Source organism: Bos javanicus, chromosome 3 (genome assembly GCF_032452875.1).
Source record: "Bos javanicus breed banteng chromosome 3, ARS-OSU_banteng_1.0, whole genome shotgun sequence".
NCBI lineage: Eukaryota > Metazoa > Chordata > Mammalia > Artiodactyla > Bovidae > Bos > Bos javanicus.
The window spans coordinates 44693432-44712776 of NC_083870.1; the positions used below are offsets into that span (position 1 = coordinate 44693432).

General features: G+C 38.4%; 1 protein-coding gene across 4 annotated transcripts in view; it reads left to right on the forward strand.

Moving 5' to 3' along the window:
• Window positions 1-12512, forward strand: part of PLPPR5 (phospholipid phosphatase related 5) — a 135950-nt gene extending 123438 nt beyond the window's left edge. For 2 of the 4 annotated variants that reach the window (XM_061411109.1, XM_061411111.1), the window contains one exon: window positions 11780-12185. In XM_061411109.1, the coding sequence (XP_061267093.1) occupies window positions 11780-11812 (33 nt within the window). In that variant the 3' untranslated portion in view covers window positions 11813-12185. Of the gene's footprint in view, window positions 1-6864; window positions 7002-11779 lie in introns of all 4 variants that reach the window. The other 2 variants (XM_061411107.1, XM_061411108.1) reach the window with 2 other exon arrangements.
• The last annotated feature ends 6833 nt before the right edge of the window (window positions 12513-19345 follow it).

The following is a 19345-nucleotide window of genomic DNA, read 5'->3' on the forward strand; positions in this document are numbered from 1 at the left end:
CTACTTGACTGAAACTAGGAAGATAAACAATTACTTCATTCCCTGTCTTACAAAATAATCACATTTTATTGTGGTTTATTGTTGCTATTAAGGAAGCAACAAGTTATTCAGGTATATTGTTTAAAATTTGAAAATCTGGAGAAGCAAAACACAAACAGAAAGTATCCATATCCTACCACAGTAATCACTGGAAATATTTTCTTAAAATAGCCTTGAGGCCCCATGAGTGTGTGGGTGGGTTTGTGTGTGGTAGAGGACCTACCTGATCCTGCTTTTTTCTGCTTTTTTCTGATCCTGCTTTTGCTCTCATAACAGTATATTGTGAATATGGCCACAGGTCAATGAATATATAAGCATATCAGGCATAACTGTAAAAGCTAAATCTTCAGTGAAAGCTTAATATGTGTCAGGAATTATGCAAAGAACATAACATATCATTTTAGTTTTTACAAAAATCATTTGAATATATCTTATTCATTTTTCTCAGAGAGACTTAAAAAAGTAATTTGCCCAAGGTCATATAACCTGTGTTCTGAGACGGGAGTATAGGACTGTATTTTCCACTTTGGATTTATGTTCCATGTTTATTACTGCAGAGTTCAAAATCATAATCACTGTGCTATACAGTATTACAGAATTACATTGAAAAGGTTTTCATCCATATAAATTAACCATTACCTCTATTAGGCATAGAGAATGGCTTCCACTTCCAAGTTCCCACAATTATAAACAATACTGGGGTAAACATCTCCAAAATAGACTTATCTGTAAGTTCAATTAATAAAACTTATTTAAGATATATTTATAGAAGTGGAAATGCCAGGGGGAAAAAACGATGAGTACTCTTAAGGTTTTTGGTTTAATAGCCAGTGTTTTCTCCAACAACAGAGAATGTTCTTAAGAATAAGAGAATTGTTCTTAATAATTTTCATACATCTTAAAGGTCAAAAATAAATGAAGTACCTCATTTTCATTTATATATTTTTAATATCTTTCCATACATTTATTTTGTGCCTTTCTTTTGCGACTGAAACAATCAACTGTTCAAATAATAACTCAATAACCGGGCTTTCCTGATGACTCAGACAGTAAAGAATCTGCCTGCAATGGGAGACCCAGGTTCAATCCCTGGAGAAGGAAATGGCTACCCACTCCAGTATTCTTGCCTGGAGAATTCCATGGACTGAGAAGCCTGCCAGGCTATACAGCTCATGGGGTTGCAAAGAGTCAGACACACCTGAGCGACTAACGCTTTCACTAACTGACAAATCAAATTCTAGGTACCACTGGCCTTTAGACTTAATTTATGGAGTGGTTAATGGTCCTAATTTTTTAATTAGAGTTTATTAAAGGCATAATTTACATCCTATAAAATTCCCTTTTATAATACATTTTAGTGAGTTTTGACAAATGCCTACCATCATGTAACCATCACCATATTCAAGTTATAGGACATTTCTACCACCCTAAAATGACAGCAAACTCCTGCTTTATCTCCTAACACCAGCGAGAACTAGTATGTTTTCTGTTCCTATGCTTTTGCCTTTTCCACGGTGTCATATAAATGGATTCACTCAGTATATAGCCTTTGAGTCTGACTTCTTGCATATTGTTCAATGCATTTGAGATTCATTCAAGTTTTTACCTGTTTTCTTTTTCTTCCCTTTTTATTGCTGAGTGGTATTCTGTTGTGTGGATGTACCACCATTTTTTAAAATCTATTTACCAATTGAGGGCTATATAAGCTGTTCTAGTTTTTCCCAATTATGAATACATCTGATATAAAACTTTATGCACATGACTTTGTATGAATGGGCTCTAGGGCATGCAGGCTTCAGTAGTTGCAGCCCGTGGGCTCAGAAGTTGCGGCTCCCGGGCTCCAGAGCACAGGCTCAATAGTTATGCTGCACAGGGTTGGTTGCTCTTGCAGCATGAGGAATCTTCCCAACCAGGGTTCGAACCTTTGTCTCCGGCACAGACTCCTCACCACTAACGCACCAGGCAAGCCCAAATAGGCAAGTTTTTTAAATAAGTTTTAATCAGTTCCTGGTTGTATATGAACTTATCATACAGTTGGTCCTTTACCCACATCCTTTGATTCATCTCTGTCAGGTAGTATTAGGCTACTTATTTAGCAAATCACAAGCTGGAGTCAGGATTACCGGGAGAAATATCAATAACCTCAGATATGCAGATGACACCACCCTTATGGCAGAAAGGGAAGAGGAACTAAAAAGCCTCTTGATGAAAGTGAAAGTGGAGAGTAAAAAAGTTGGCTTAAAGCACAACATTCAGAAAACGAAGATCATGGCATCTGGTGCCATCACCTCATGGGAAATAGATGGGGAAACAGTGGAAACAGTGTCAGACTTTATTTTTCTGGGCTCCAAAATCACTACAGATGGTGACTGTAGCCATGAAATTAAAAGATGCTTACTCCTTGGAAGAAAAGTTATGACCAACATAGACAGCATATTCAAAAGCAGAGACATTACTTTGCCAACTAAGGTCCGTCTAGTCAAGGCTATGGTTTTTCCTGTGGTCATGTATGGATGTGAAGAAAGCTGAGCACCGAAGAATTGATGCTTTTGAACTGTGGTGTTGGAGAAGACTCTTGAGAGTCCCTTGGACTGCAAAGAGATCCAACCAGTCCATTCTGAAGGAGATCAGCCCTGGGATTTCTTTGGAAGGAATGATGCTAAAGCTGAAACTCCAGTACTTTGGCCACCTCATGCGAAGAGTTGACTCAGGAAAAGACTCTGATGCTGGGAGGGACTGGGGACAGGAGGAGAAGGGGACGACAGAGGATGAGATGGCTGGATGGCATCACTAACTCGATGGATGTGAGTCTCAGTGAACTCCAGGAATTGGTGATGGACAGGGAGGCCTGGCGTGCTGCGATTCATGGGGTCACAAAGAGTCGGACATGACTGGGCGACTGAACTGAACTAAACTGAACTGAATGTGTTTTAAAAAGTTCAGTGCAGTTCAGTCACTCAGTCATGTCCAACTCTGCAGCACGCCAGGCCTCCCTGTCCATCACCAGCTCCCTAAATTTACCCAAACTCATGTCCATTGAGTCGGTGATGCCACCCAACCATCTCATCCTCTGTCGTTCTCTTCTCCTCCCGCCTTCAATCTTTCCCAGCATCAGCGTCTTTTCAAATGAGTTAGCTCTTCGCATCAGGTGGCCAAAGTATTGGAGTTTCAGCTTCAACATCAGTCCTTCCAGTGAATACCCAGGATTGATCTCCTTTAGGATGGACTGGTTGGATCTCCTTGCAGTCCAAGGGACTCTCAAAGGTCTTCTCCAACACCACAGTTCAAAAGCATCAGTTCTTCAGCTTCTCAGCTTTCTTTATAGTCCAACTCTCACATCCATACATGACTACTGGAAAAACCATAGCTTTGACTAGACAGACCTTTGTTAGAAAGAAAGAAATAAGAAGCCATTCGTTAGATTAAAATATCAGTGTAAATCAAGGCATGGGTACATGGGTGAGTTATATTTCTTATCATCAGTTGTGATGTACAGTAAATTCTCTGTCCATGGGATTCTTCAGGCAAGAATACTGGAGTGGATTGCCATGCACAGCTCCAGGGGATCTTCCTGATCCAGGGAATCAAACCCAGGTCTCTTGCATTGCAGGCGGACTCTACCATCTGAGCCGCAAGGGAAGCCTATGGAACATGTAACAAATATCAAATAAGAAACACTATGGTACATTTCTCAGGACGAATGAGTTTACAGTCTCATGAGTCTCTACTTATAGATTTATAAATAATTTTATAAGAACAGAGTGATGATAGTTATGTTAGAGGAGCATATAAAGGGTGACCTATCCAAACTTAGTGATGCTGCTGCTGCTGCTAAGTCGCTTCAGTCGTTTCTGACTCTGTGCGACCGCATAGACAGCAGCCCACCAGGCTCCCCTGTCCCTGGGATTCTCCAGGCAAGAACACTGGAGTGGGTTGCCATTTCCTTCTCCAATGCATCAAAGTGAAAAGTGAAAGTGAAATCGCTCAGTCGTGCCCGACTCTTAGTGACCCCTTGGACTGCAGCCTACCAGGATTTTCCGTCCATGGGATTTTCCAAGCAAGAGTATTGGAGTGAGGTGCCATCCTGTAAATAGAGATCTGAAGGGCTGTTAGCCAAAGAGGGGAGAAGAGAATGTTCCGGACAGAGGAACCAGCTTACACCAAGATTTTGTTTGGCAGGTGAGAGAAGAGTACTAGGGCAAGAGAATTGAGGATGCCATCAAAGAATGTTCAACTTGACTACAGAATGAGTATAATAGAAATAAAATTGAGAAAGAGTAAGATGGACTAGAACAGATGAAAAAAATTATTGGTTGGGAAATTTCCAGAATGGCCAGAGAAAATTTATTGTATGAGGGAGATAGGCCAGGAGGTAAATAGGATTGGTGGTTGACCACGTAGTTGTGACTGTGGACTAAAAGTATTGGACAAATCATTAGAATTAGGGAAGTTAAAAAACTGCAGATAGAGTCCAGGGATACCGACATCCACCAAATAACATGAACATATTCGTATTAATAGACTTGCATGGAGTTTCATGTCAGTACATTGGGAAACTGAGCTAAAATGAAACATAAGTGTTTATTACAAATCTTCCAACACCTTATGCCCCGTGAACTCTCAACAAGGAATGCAATGTGCAGCTATTCCCAGAAGTGTTAGAACACAAAGATTTTATTTTATTTTTTTGAGAAACATTCAATATTACTGCTCTTGTAGGCCATGCTCTGTTTGCCAGAGAAGTGATAGCATTTTAAACAAAGAATTGATTGTCTATACCTGACAGTGCTCACATTGCTAACTGATCACTTTTCCACACCTCTTGGCAGTGGTTCTCAGACTGATGTAAAAGGGAATCCATCACTTGCAGCATTCAAAAAAAAAAAAAAAAAAAAAAGGCCAGACTCCTGGAATGCAGTCTCAAGAATCTGATCCAGTAGCCCTGGGCTTGAGCCAGGCGATTGGTCGTGTATCAGGCACCTCAGGTGATTTGGATGTGTTGCCAGCGATTGGCGTGGGTCCAGCTGGGCGTGCAGAATTTCTGAAACAGTTTTCAATATTAGCTGCACACTAGAATCATCTGGAGAGCCTTTAAAAATCCCACTGACCAGACCACGCCTCATAGCAATTAAATCCAAGTCTCCAGAGTTGCCTCAGTATTTGTTTAAAGCTCCCAGGTGATTCCAACATGCAGCCAATTAGAGAACCCGTGCTCCTAAAGATTCATTGTGGAAAGCCTTAAGTTTCTTTGGCTCCTTGGGACTTGGAAATATTTCATAAGATCTATAGCTAATACTCCAGTAAAAGCTTGGCCTGCCTCTGGGTTAATTAGCTTATCAGAGAAAGCCACCTAGAGTTTTCCCCTTTCTCTGGGGAGGAACAATTCTCTCGGAGAGTAGTTTTTAGCCTCTTTCTCCAAATAGTACCAAAAGGAAATTCCTGAGAAGAAACAAAACTCAGAGCTATTATAAAATTCTAAATTGAAACAGAACCACCATAAAAAAAAAAAAAAGAAAGAAATGGTTCCAAAAAAGTTGTCTTTCCCAAGAGAATTCTGGTTCTGTCATCTTTAGCTCTTATGTCATCACATCCCCAACTTTTTAAAACAAGAAATTGCTTGGATGAACTTTACAGTGTTTCATAGCCTCAAGTTTGAAGTTCTTTAGTAATTTCTTCTTAGATGGACTTAACATCATTTCTCTTTTCTGAAATACCAACTTCAGGCTGTACCAGGAGGATAACCTACTGTGATGGAGTTGAATCTTAGAGCACACACTTCATACATGACTGCTTTTCTTCCTCTCTCTTCTCCTTTTCATTTTGCCTCATCAGAGGACATGGTGAATGAAGGAAGAAGCAAATAGCAAAATAAAGATGGCCAGTATTTGGGAATATGACATCCATCTACCTTCCCCTGATAAAACGTAGGCTGTATCTGTAACAATTGTTGGTTATAGGACTGTGGTTCCGTATCCTAAATCATTAGTGCTAGATGTTTCTCAGGATTAAACTATTTTATATTTTAGGAGAAAATACCGTGTATTGTTACACAAGCAGGATCTTGAGCATCACTTTGTAATCAAAGATGGATATTTCTGCAGCACAGCAGAGTACAAATTGCCTCACAGGGAATTCACCAATGGTGGTAAGAAACACCACCAAATGAGCTTGCACCAAAAAGAAACATTTGGGTTTTAAAGCTCGTTTGGATATTAGAATTGTAGACTATAGCATTCTGGAATTCCGACCAATTATAAAAAACTTCTTTGTTCTCTCTCTTTTTCTTCCTCTTTTTTACTTTTTATCTTGCTTCTGGCTTTTATGGATAACCATAATATGTTTGTGTAGAGAGATGAGGACCTTTGTGCATATCATCCCATTTAATCCTAATCAAAATCCATTCAAATATGTATTATTATTTCCACTTTACAGATAAGAAAGCCAGATCTCTGAAAGATTAAACTGCTTGTGAAAATGTCAGTTGCTACAGAGCCCACCTTCAGACACTTGACATTCACACTACCTGACCGCAGCATCCACTGTGCCCCCACGGCTTCCTTACCAATAGAGTGAAGACACAAATCACTGAATTCAAGATACCATATGCACAGATCCCATTTTATATTTAACATAAAAGCTGATTGCTGATAACTTCCAATTAAAAGCCAAAAGCTGTTTATAATCATCCAGAAAGAAAGAAATGGAACAGTATTTAAGCTCAGCATTTGGTCCAGCAATATAACATCGGCTTTTAAATAGACGAGTGCTTTATCCAAGTAAGTCAATACTTAAACACTGAAATAATATATAAAATACATTTTGTAGGTGTCCCGAATCCAACCCATTGAGAATGGTCAAGAAGAAAATTCACAGGGAAGGTCCTTTAAAGATTGTCTCGCAAGACTCTTCAGCTGGATAATGGGAATCAGCCACTGTGAACACCTTCAATTAAGGCAATAAACGTATGTGCGCTCGCGCGCACTGGTGTTAAAATTGAGTTGCAAAGCTAAGGCAAATACAAAATGTGTGTCCTTCTGTGCAAGTTTCCATTATAACCAGAAGGGATCTAGATACTAGATCATTTTGGTTATTATTGTTATTTTTATTATTTATTGTTCAAATATATTTTGGTTTATCACTGATATTTCACTCATTAATGGTAACTTAGCATTCCTCAATCAAATAGCCCTTGATAGTAGTAACATTTTTTGTTTTCTTATCTGAAGTGCTGTTTTTGCATCTCCTTGTATTTTTTCGAGGAAAAATGGTGAGTGGTAGATCTCACTAAGTAGCAAGTTATTGCCAAATTTCATGTCATAAATAACAATTTTGTTTTAAGTAACTTTAAAATTCCAAAGTATAATTTATACAAATGGGATATAGGATAAATAGAAAAATCAAGATTTTTAACATGGAACTTAAAGCTTCAAAAATTGACATACTAGGGACTTAGAGTTTATCAAATTTAAGAATCCAAAACTACTTTTCAGAAACAAGTACTTATTTTTCCATGGGACCTCTGCACTCAAGGACTGGATTCAGTATTTTGCTCACTGACTTGCTGTGGACTTGAATGAACACTTTCTAATGAGTATAACATATTCTAATCTTCAGCGCTTTGGACTCAAGCTCTGTTAACTTCTCTGTACACCTCTGTGTGTAATTGCACTGATGAATTGTATGACCACTTTCTTCTTAAGACTCTGAATTAAGCTTCTGTGCGTGAATGTTTAGTTTGCCTACTGAAAGTTTGCCCTGTCTACTAATAAGATTTAATATTGCATATAAAGAATTCAACCAGATTAAAAGGCAAAACCCCTTGTCACCTAGTTTGACTCATTCAGGGGAACTGAAAATATTAAGTGCAATTCTGATTTTTTTAATATTACTAAAAAAAATGCTGATGGGGAAGTGAGGAACATATCTTCCTGCATAGGAATCATACCATTTGAATATTTCAAATCATGCAGTTACATACATGTAATTGTTATAATAGAGAATCATACAGTTTTATAGATGATAAGGATTTTACTTTGTCCTTTCTCTAGATTCTTTCAGGAAAAAACTATTCCTGGGCTAGAAGAGAATTCATCTTATTTCTTAAAGCCTACTGAGGTTAATAGTCCATCTCTTTCATTCTACGATTTGGGTTTGTTTGCTGTTAGTGAAATTAATGAACAGATGGCCCCTGTGCTCTCTGTCCACTCCTTTCATGTACTTGGAAACTATTATTAAATTTCCCTTTAATGTTTTCTTCCCTACGCATAGTCACTTCGTTGTTTTCTTTTCATCTGTTTATCTCTCTAACTACCACCTTTAAGTGATAAGTCCTGAGCAGAATCCTTTTAATTCCAGCCAAGTAGGTAAAGCCATCTCAGAGGTTAGAACTTAAGTCTGATGTGAAAGTGTAAGGGTACTGATTAGAAAAAGCAGGCTTTTCCCCAGAGTCCTGGGATCTAAAAGTGGAGTCAATCTGGAACCACAGTTACCCTTGAATTTAACCTGGTTATGACTTAGCATAAAGAAAGGGGTACTATTGCTTGGAATTTATAAACAGTGAAAAGAAGATCTAGTGGTCACCAAAATGTGCTTTTAAATGGCAAAATCTAGATCTTAATAGCTCACTTACACTTATCTATGCAATGCCTTGTTTCTAAGGTGACCTTTTATCCGTATTTGGGACGGCCCCAGTTTAAGCAACCGGAGGAGGCAATGGCACCCCACTCCAGTACTCTTGCCTGGAAAATCCCATGGACGGAGGAGCCTGGTGGGCTGCAGTCCATGGGGTCACTAAGAGTCAGACACGACTGAGCAACTTCATTTTCACTTTTTACTTTCATGCATTGGAGAAGGAAATGGCAACCCACTCCAGTGTTCTTGCCTGGAGAATCCCAGGGACGGGGGAGCCTGGTGGGCTGCCATCTATGTGTCGCACAGAGTCAGACACAACTGAAGCGACTTAGCAGCAGCAGCAGCAGCAGTTTAAGCCACAAGGGAAGCTCAGCTGGTAAAGAATCCGCCTGCAATGCAGGAGACCTGGATTCGATCCCTGGGTTGGGAAGATCCCCTGGAGAAGGGAAAGGCTACCCACTCCAGTATTCTGGTCTGAAGAATTCCATGGATGGTATAGTTCATGGGGTTGCAAAGAGTTGGACACAACTGAGCGATTTTCACTTTCACTTTCAAGCCCAGGTTTAGATGAAAATTTATATGCTGTCCCTACAGTCACTGCACAGTCTTTGTCACTCTCCAGCTTTTTTACCTGTCACTTGGTTTTTCCTCTGCTTGTTTTCTCCCTTGCATTGATTACCAGTGATTTGTTTCTGTTACTTTCTTGGCTTTATTAAGGTCTTTTAATACAGGAAGTCCCCTACATATCAAAGTTTCTAATTTTCAAAGATGCAAATGTGCATTCTCATGTCCAGTCACATAAGTTAGTTCATGTGTCTGGCGTACATTGTCACGTGTGTGTATCCTCTGCAAGTGGTTGTGCATTTGTGTACTTTACAGTACTATATAGAGTACAGAAGTACAGTTTCTTTATTTCAAGCCCAGGATGTCCAGAAGCATTGGTGACATAGCTGGTACTGCTAAGAAGTGCCAACTGTTATACCATACTACTATACTTTTCAAGGTACTGTACTGTAAAATTAAAAATTTTTTATTTTTTGTTTGTTTTTTTATGTATTATTTGTGTGAAAAGTATTACAAACCTGTTACAGTACAGTACTATATAGCTGATCATGTTACTTGGCTACCTAGGCTAACATTGTCGGATTTATGAACCCGCTCTCAGAACAGAACTCATTCATTTGTGGGGGACTTAGTGTATTTCTTCCCTGGTGGCTCAGAGGTTAAAGTGTCTGCCCGCAATGCAGGAGACCTGAGTTTGATCCCTGGGTTGGGAAGATCCCCTGGAGAAGGAAATGGCAACCCACTCCAGTATTCTTGCCTGGAGAATCCCATGGACGGAGGAACCTGGTGGGCTACAGTCCACGGGTCGCATAAGAGTCGGACACGACTGAGGGACTTCACTTTCACTTTCCTTCAGTGTATTTCAGTTCTGCTTTCCAAAGAGATGGTCCCTTCACTCAGGATCATCGTTAGTAAATTTAATGAGCCTCGTGTACATTATTATTTAGGGTAAGAGCACATTGATACCTAGGCCAGTGGCCTTTGGAGCAACATCTGTTTTCTCTCCCTTGTTTAAACCTCCTTTCGTTTCTTTCCAGTGTCACATCTTCACTCTTTCTTTACCCACCAGTTGCCACAGACTGATTAATCTTCCATTTATAACTTAACATCTTTCCAGAAATTACTATGTGCTGGGCCCTGTCCGGAGGAGTGACATTCCTGTCAGTTTTGCACTGAAACACTGTGTATTAAATTGTATTTTTTCAGTTCACAGATTTCAAGTCCCCGTGGGGCCACTAGAAATAAAACTATGATGTACTGTTTCCACAGTTCTTATGGCTTTTTTCTATCCTAGTGCAATCTGTAACTCTGAAAGATCTCTTTTGTCTTAAAGGCATGCTTGTGCTTTTGGAAGGAATACTCAAGAAAACTTAGAGATGAGACACTGAATTAGTCAACATTTTTATCAGGACTTTTTGTTTTTAATGGGAAATTAAACTTTCTAAGGGCTTATCGGGAATTAGTAAAAAGGTCCACATGCTCTGGTCACTACTGATTCTTACTGATACTGTTGTTCTCTAGTAGGTTGAAGTGGATAAGACCTAGAAAAAAATGCCTTAAGCAGTCATCAGTGGTATTCTTCTAGTTGTGGTTAATATGCCTCGATTCAGTGAAAATGAATTTATTCACATACATTCAAAACATGTTTTAGCTATTCAAAACACCTTACCTTGTAAAGTGCCACACATACATGGAAGAAATCTCATGGCATGTGTTCATTATGTAAAATTCTATTTAGGATATCTTTGACTTATAAAGAGTCAAAGCTACAATGAAAAACATTCTAAACATGTAATTTGATGGTAAAACCCTTTTGTAATGCTGCTATTATTGGTTTGGGCTGTCATTTATGTTAGCTCCTGACATGACCTATATGTAGCATGATTAATTATGTCATATCGATTTCCACTGCAGTATTTCAGCAGCTATATTGCATGTCTGAAACCATTTAAATATTAGCAATTCCTCAGGGTTCCTTTGTACACAATTCAGTTGCTTTAAAAAAAATGTAAAAAAGTCTCTACAACGAATTCTCTGGTTGAGGTAAACAACAGAGATTGCAGTCTGTAGTCTGGATTCATGCATCAAAAATGAAGTGTTTAAAGTAGATCTTTGTCAGCTAGCAAATGCCATTTCAGTCTGAACATTTCACCACTCCTTCTATGCCATCTGTCTCACAGGGAGCAATTAATCTGAAACTCCAACATGCAGCATTAAAATTCCATTAACGCTGAACAGCATATTAACATGTCTGGCATTACCATATTTATCTCTCCAAATTTCAGTGTTAATTTTGAATAAGGCAGGTATAACATTTTCCTCTATTTGGTTAATTAAGAATATTGGATAAAATATATAATTAGTAGCTAAATTGATATAATAATATATGCAACTCATTTGAATAATGCTGAATGTTTTTGCAATTTAAGTGTATCTGGGCTACAACTTTATATAAGGCTACTGATTATTTGTAAAAACACCAAAATCTTTTACAAAGCCAGTTTTCCCAAGACTCTGACTTTGTAATTCCTTTTTCTTTTTGCAGAACCACATCACTGCCTTCGCAGAAGTCACATGATATTGAAGCAAATGGTCTCTCACTGCATTGGACATCATCCCTTGTCACCATTCATTCGTAACACCCAAAGTGTGTTTGATGACAAAAAAGGTTTATAAAGTTGTCTAATCATTTTTATAATTTAAAAACCAGTGTCACCTTATCTGTTTCCCCCACTAGACTGTGAGCTCCTCAAGGGCAGGACTGTGTCTTTCTTCTCTGTCTCCCCTAAACCTACAACAAAGCCTCACACAGAGTAGGTAGGTGTTCAATAAAAAAGTGATGACCAATGAATAAAAATGAATTCTGAAATAAAACATTCATTTTAATTTCTCACAGAATCACTGAGACTAAGTGAAAAGAAACCTCTATACGAGTCATATTTGTGTGAGACGTCCCCTTTTTAATTTATCATGTATCTTCTATTTGGCAGCATACCATATTTCATTCGAAGTGGACTTTGAAAGTCATGGGGGTTTTTATTTCATTATTCAGCATGACCTTATTTCCATTCTAACAGATTTCAGTGTGTGAAATTACTTTACTTTTAGAAAGTATGTTCTATACTAAAATAATGTTTGCACATAATATTATGCTATATTTCACTTAAAATACCATTCATACTATAAATTCTAAGACTGGTGCTTCTGCTTTTGAAGGTGAAAATGCCAATTTTTACTGTAATAAGTAATGTATCATAATTAAAAATTATTTATTTGGATTTTTGTTCCTGACAATCGTGATTTAATTGTTGACTTGTAGTTTTTGAATGCAGGCAGTGTTTAGGATAGTCTAAGTGACTGAATCCAGCAATCGTACCTATGTATTGAACAATTTTCCACAGATAACCATCTCAAGAGTGGTCAAAGGCTCCATTCTTTGGCTAGTCCAAGTTTCCACATAATTTAAATAGAAAAGAATCACCCCCAGACAATGCAGATTAAATTATATAAATGCAAGAAATATAGTCAATGTATTTTGCTTTGCATAATTGTAGTAGTTTACAGTTTACAAAGTATACTGTACTTTGTTACTTCATCTAATCCTCACAATGAAAAAAAGTGAAAGTTGCTCAGTCCAACTCTTTGTAATCCCAAATCCTCACAATAGCCCCAGGTAAACCGTTAAGAGTTTGGCTTTAGTGTTACAGATGAGAAAAATAAAGACAAGGCAGGGTAAATAATGTGCCCAACTCCACACAACTAGGATGAGGCAGTTAAAGTTTAAATTCAGATTTAGCATTCTTTGTAAATATGCCACAGCTGCCATATCATCTGGACACATCGAGGCCTTTCAGTGGTCAGTGGAGTCCTGGGCAATCACCTATATGTCAAAAAAATGAAAAAATGTCCAAATAAAGTTATAAAAGTCATGTGGTATTAGTGTTTTAAGGATAAACACTTTTCAAAATACAATATACTAATCAATTTATAATCTTATTTAAAAATAATGTCAAGACTAATACAATTATGTAAAGTTTAAAAATAAAATTTAAAAGAAAAAAAAAAATGTCAAGAATCTAGATGTGAGGTCTTTGTAAAGTCAAAACCTCAATCAGCTGTCTCTCCTGCAACCCTCCCACCCATGCCCTAACCCCACCCCTCAGGAGAGGCCCTGAGGGGCATCCCTTACACTGAACATGTGGAATCAAGAATGAAAGTTATAACATAAGGAAAATAAATTGGACTATGACAAAACCATTCAACATATTCCTCAACAATAACTATGATTTTCAAAGCTACACAGAGTAGCTTCGTCTTATGTGAGTAATTGACTGAAAAGATTCTTCTTAACCTTGACAAAACTAAAGGACATAAATTTTTAAGTTTTTATGCAATTGTAACAGAAATCAAAAAGTAAAAGACTTCTCCATTACTCTCAAAATAGACATAACTTACTCTTTTCATCACTGTAGGATTTAAACTACTTAAAGTAGGACCAGAAAAGCAGAAAATTCCTATTTCTACCTTTCAGACTTCTGTAGCAAGTTCAGTTCTGGAGGAAATTTAGAATACTAAAAAGCTTGGAAAGCCTTGACACTCTTTAAAGATTTTTTTTAAGGCAATAACAGTGGTGGAGGATTCACTTACTGGAAATAAAAGTGGAGGAAATGATCATAATATTTTAGGAGGCAGGATTACCAGTAACACTTAAAGAGGTCTATTTTCTCAGTTCTAGCATCAGTCTTCAAGGAATCAGTCACACTTTTCTTGTTGGAAGCCTCATATATATATTTGTACTTTGCTAAACCTGGTCTGAATGCAGGAGTTAAAAATTCCTCAGAAATCCAGATTTAAACCTGTAATGTCGTCTGTAAATATAAATGTCATGGACCCAAGATTGTGTAATGAATGATCCTGCCATGAAGGAAATTCAGAAGAATAAAAAGATACACATGCCTAGGGCAAGAAGTCAGCAAAGAGCCCTTAACCATGATGCTGTTACAGAGAATAATGAAAACACATTAAAAAAATACTCATTTGTAAATATGTGTATATATAGTCTAGTAAAAGCAGGCAAACACATATCTTTCTGATAAAGACATCTTTTTATTCTACTTACTTGGGGCCCAGGTCAGTATCAATTGGTCAGCCTGAAAATTTCAGTAGTCTCTGTTTGCATGGCAGAAATTCTGCACATGTTTTATCTGATTCCTAAGAGTATCTAAAAGGATCTTTTATGTTAAAAGAGAGGTGAACCCTCTTTGACAGACTTTGTCTATTCCACTTCTAACTGGGCCTCTCTTTTCTCAGGATCTATCCTAGCCAAATATCTCAGTTACATTTACCATGCAGTTTCCTTTGTGAAAGAGCAGTAGGGGAAGAAATAGTTCTCTGCTGTGAGTTGTATTTTTCAAATAAAATATTAAAAATTAAAAACATTAAGTATGATTTTTGTCCCATACATTAATTCTTTCTTGAGGGTAGAGGAATAAAGAATGCTTGCTATCCTGATGAAAGTCAGATTGCCATAGTGACTAGAGAATGTTTGGAAAGGCATCACGTGGTTCTGATTGGACCGGTCCTTTGGGCAGATAAGTGACCCCCTGCGTCCAATGGGCCATCCTGGGATCTCATCAACTTTCTTATTTACAAATCACAATCTTCTGGAGACAGCCTGGGATATTGAGCAGGTACACAGTCTACAACATACTCTGCCTCCTCCATGTGAGCAAGGTGCTGAAGAATAGGGTTGGTCAAACATTCCTTCACGTTTTTCTGTAAGTTGGTTTTAGTCGTGCTTAGTTATTTTAACTAAGTCTTTAATTTCATTTGAAATAATTTTGCTAGATTTTCATTGTTGACAGATGTCATATCAGCATGCATTTTTTTATCAAAACTGGTGAATTTTTGTGGAATCATTTTAATACTGAAGATGGAAGGGAAAACAACATTTTTGACATATTATGCTTTACTATTTCAAGAAAGGTAAAAAGAAATGAAGTGCAAAACAAGATCTGCGTTGTATGGAGAAGATGCTGTGACAGATTTGAATGTGTTGAAAGTGGCTTGAGAAGTTTCATGCTGGAGATTTCTCACTGGATGATGCTCCGTGGTCTGGTAGACCAGTTGAAATCAGTGATTAAGTCGAGACATTAATTGAGAATGGTCAGTGTTATACTACACAAGAGAGAGCCAACATACTCAAAATATCCAAATCAAGCACTGAAAATCATTTGCACCAGCTTGGTTATGTTGACCATATTTCCATATGCAATACTCCATTTTGAAATGTAACAAAAATGTTTTGTTTTTAAAACAAACTGTTACAGGCAATGAAAAGCAGATGCTGTACAGTAAGGTGGAACAGAAGAGATGGTGGGGCAAGCAAAATGAACCACCAACAACCACACTAAAGGCCAGTCATCAACCAAAGGTGATTTTGTGTGTACGGTGGGATTGGAAAGGAGTCCTCTATTATGAGCTCCTTCTGGAAAACCAAACGATTAATTCCAACAAGCACTGCTCCCAGTGAGTCCAACTGAAGCGGCACTTGTCGAAAAACGTCCAAAATTAGTGAACAGAAAACCATAATCTTCCATCAGGAAGACCCAAAATGGCAAGCTTGCTTTGATGACCAAGCAAAAACTGTTGTACCTTGGCTTGGAAGCTCCAATTCATCTGCTGTATTCACCAGACATTGTACCTTCGAATTTCCATTTATTTTGGTCTTTACAAAATTCTCTTAATGGAAAAAATTTCAATTCCACATGTGTAAAAGGAACCTCGAACAGTTCTTTGCTCAAAAAGATAAAAAGTTTTGGGAAGAAGGAATTATGAAGTTGCCTGGAAAATGCCAGAAGGTAGTGGAACAAAATGGTGAATATGTTGTTCAATAAAGTACTTGGTGAAAATGAAAAATGTCTTTTATTTATACTTAAAAATCAAAGAAACATCTTGGCCAACCTGATAAATAACCTTGTTCCTGCCTCTAGATTACCATTTATTAAATTTTTATTGCATGCTCTAAAAAGTTGTCCTGGACATATACCAAGTGATTCTATTTACACCTTACAAATATTGATCTCACATTTGGCAGGCATTGTTTTTCTAATGAATTTTGTGAGTTAAGTTTCTTTTAAAACATCAATTTAGAAAATTTCTTCCAGATTTTCAGTGAATGATTCTCTTCTAATAAGAAAATATAAAAATATTCGATTTCTTTTTTTCTGTCCCCTTCACTTTAGACTATAGCTGAATCTTGGTGTGATAGAGCCTCAGGACTTAGTCAAGGTATAATAACAATTTTGCTCTCCCCACCCCAAGATTTGTGAGCCATGGATGTACTGTTGTTCAGTCATGTCCTACTCTTTGCAACCCCGTGGACTGCAGCAGTCCAGGCCTCTCTCTCCCTCACCATCTCCCAAAGTTTGCCCGAGTTCATGTCCATTGCATCAGTGATGCCATCCAGCCATCTCATCCTGATGCCCTCTTCTCCTTCTGCTCTCAATCTTTTCCTTCATCAGGGATTTTTGCAGTGTGTCAGCTGTTGACATCAGATCACCAAAATACTGGAATTTCAACTTCAACATCAGTCCTTCCAATGACTGGATGGTTGGATTATAGAATCTAAATTCAAAATTCACATTGCCATTTTCAAATCTGTGGCCTTGCTCACAAGGATCTCTCATAAAAAGAAAGAGATGAGTGGGTACACAATCACCTTCAACCATCAGACAAAAGCTGAAAGTTCACATCTCAAAGATGCCAATAATTAACAAGGGTGATTCTTAACTGACACCATCTTTGACTTACTGTTGTTTACTTGCTAAGTTGTGCCCAACTCCTTTGCAGCCTCATGGACTGTAGCCTACCAGGCTACTCTGTCCATGGGATTTCCCAGGCACAAATACTAGAGTGGGTTGCCATTTCCTTTTCCAGCAGATCTTCCCAAGACAGGGACCAAACCCACACCTGCTGCTTGGCAAGCAGATTCTTTACCACTTTCATATTACTGCATTTATAAATGCATTTTCATTTTTCACTGAAGCACTATCATTTGTAGAAAAGGGTAAAAAAAAATTTTTTTTCCCAGGAGTCAAAACAAGTGTATTTTTAAATTGCTTCTGAAAAGATAAAAACGCTTTCAAAAATAGAGACATTTTGAATATTAATCAGGTTTCCCTAGAAGTAGTGCTCTTGCTCAAGAAGGCCATTCAACCTTCATTCATCCAGCAAATATTTGTAGAGTGATTTTGTACAACAGATAATTAGGAACATGCTGACTAAACAGTGGTTAGAAAGGGAGACATGGTCCCTACTCCTCCAGGTTGGATAGATCAGCAGCAGTGACACTAATCGTGTCTTAAGAGACTGTTTAAAGTTAAGGGGGAGAACTGGCTTGGAATTTACCAGCTACCTAATCTCAGAACTAAGCAAAAGACATTTTTATAGATTACAGTGACAGCTAAAGTTAGTAATTTTTAAAAAAGTCTCTGCCTCTATAAATAGCACTGTACTATTTAACTAGTTAATATTCAACAAGCTTTAAAGATTTCTAAATGCTATAATAATAAGCAAATACTATTCTCACACATCTATGGTTCAGCTGAGCTATTGTTCTAGTCTGAGCTGGGCTCATTCATTAATCCATGACCAGATTGGCAGCTCTGCTGATCTTGACTGGACATTCTCCCATGTATGGGGGCCATCTGAATATAGACTAGTCTAGAATGGCTTCTCTTTGGACAACTTAAATTTTCTTTACATGATCTCTCAACTCCATCAGACTAGCTAAGCTCCTTCACACAGGGGATAAACAGAGAAGAAGCATGCAAGAGTCTGACACATCGTCAATTTCACCTCATTCAGCTGGCCAAGGCAAGTCCCAAGGCTGGCCAAGTTCCAAGGGGTGAGAGAGGGGTTGCAAAAGCACACTGCAGAGTGGTGGATGCAAAGATGAATGGAGAACAGGGACTCTACCACAGATTTCATGCAGCTAGATCTAAAAAATGTTCATGCAGTCCCTAACTAATTGAGTTACTCAAGGTGAAAAGTATGGATTTATTCTGATAAGCATGAGAAACTCACAAGTGACAACAGAGAGTAAGCTTATTGTATCTGAGCCAGAATGACCACATCCTCAATTTCCAGCTATCCCTGAAAAATGCTTTTGAGATAAACTGGCTAGAGAACTGACCATCCAGAACTTAGCTGAGAGCAATAGGGAGCTTGTAGAGTCTCTTAGGTTTCCCAAGAAAGCCTTCCTAGGTTTTTTGTATTCACAAAAGAAAGAGGGCAAGAAAGTGAGAGAGAGGAGGAGGAAAACATCTGAGCAAAAAGAGTAGGAAAGAGATTGAAGTAAAAAAAATAAAACCTGAAAAAAATAATAATTGAAATATAAGACCAAGTTCTGATACTTTGATTGACTGTGTGTGTGTGTGTGTGCATGAAAGTGCACGCAAACATGCTCTTGCTTTGTGCAACTCTGATTTTCAAAACATCAGTTATCATGGTAGTGCCAGGCTGTCTAAGTCAGTAGAGCATGAGACTGTTAATCTCAAGGTCATGGGTTTGAGCCTCATGTTGGGAGATACTTGTTTGTGGAGTGTAGGTGGCACAGTGGTAAAGGATCCTCCTGCCAGTGCAGGAGACTCAGGAGACTTGGGTTCAATTCCTGGGTCAGAAAGATTCCCATGGATGCGGAACTGGTTACTCACTCCAGTATTCTTGCTTGGAAAATCCTGCAGACAGAGGAGCCTGGCAGGCTACTGTCCATGGGGTTGCAAAGAGTCAGACACAACTGAGAGACTAAACACACGCACGCACATGGACTGGATATCCACCACCACCCTCTAAATTCACACAGTAAACCCTGAATCCCCAGTGTGATAGTATTTGGATATGGAGTAGTAAAGAACTCGCCTGCCAATGCAGGAGACTTAAGAGACGAGGGTTCAGTCCCTGGGTTGGGAGGATCTCTTGGAGGAGGGCATGGCAACCCACTCCAGTATTCTTGCCTGGAGAATCCCAGGGGCAGAGGAGCCTGGCAGGCTACAGTCCATAGCATTGCACAGAATTGGACATGACTGAAGTGACGTAGGACGCGGGTAGG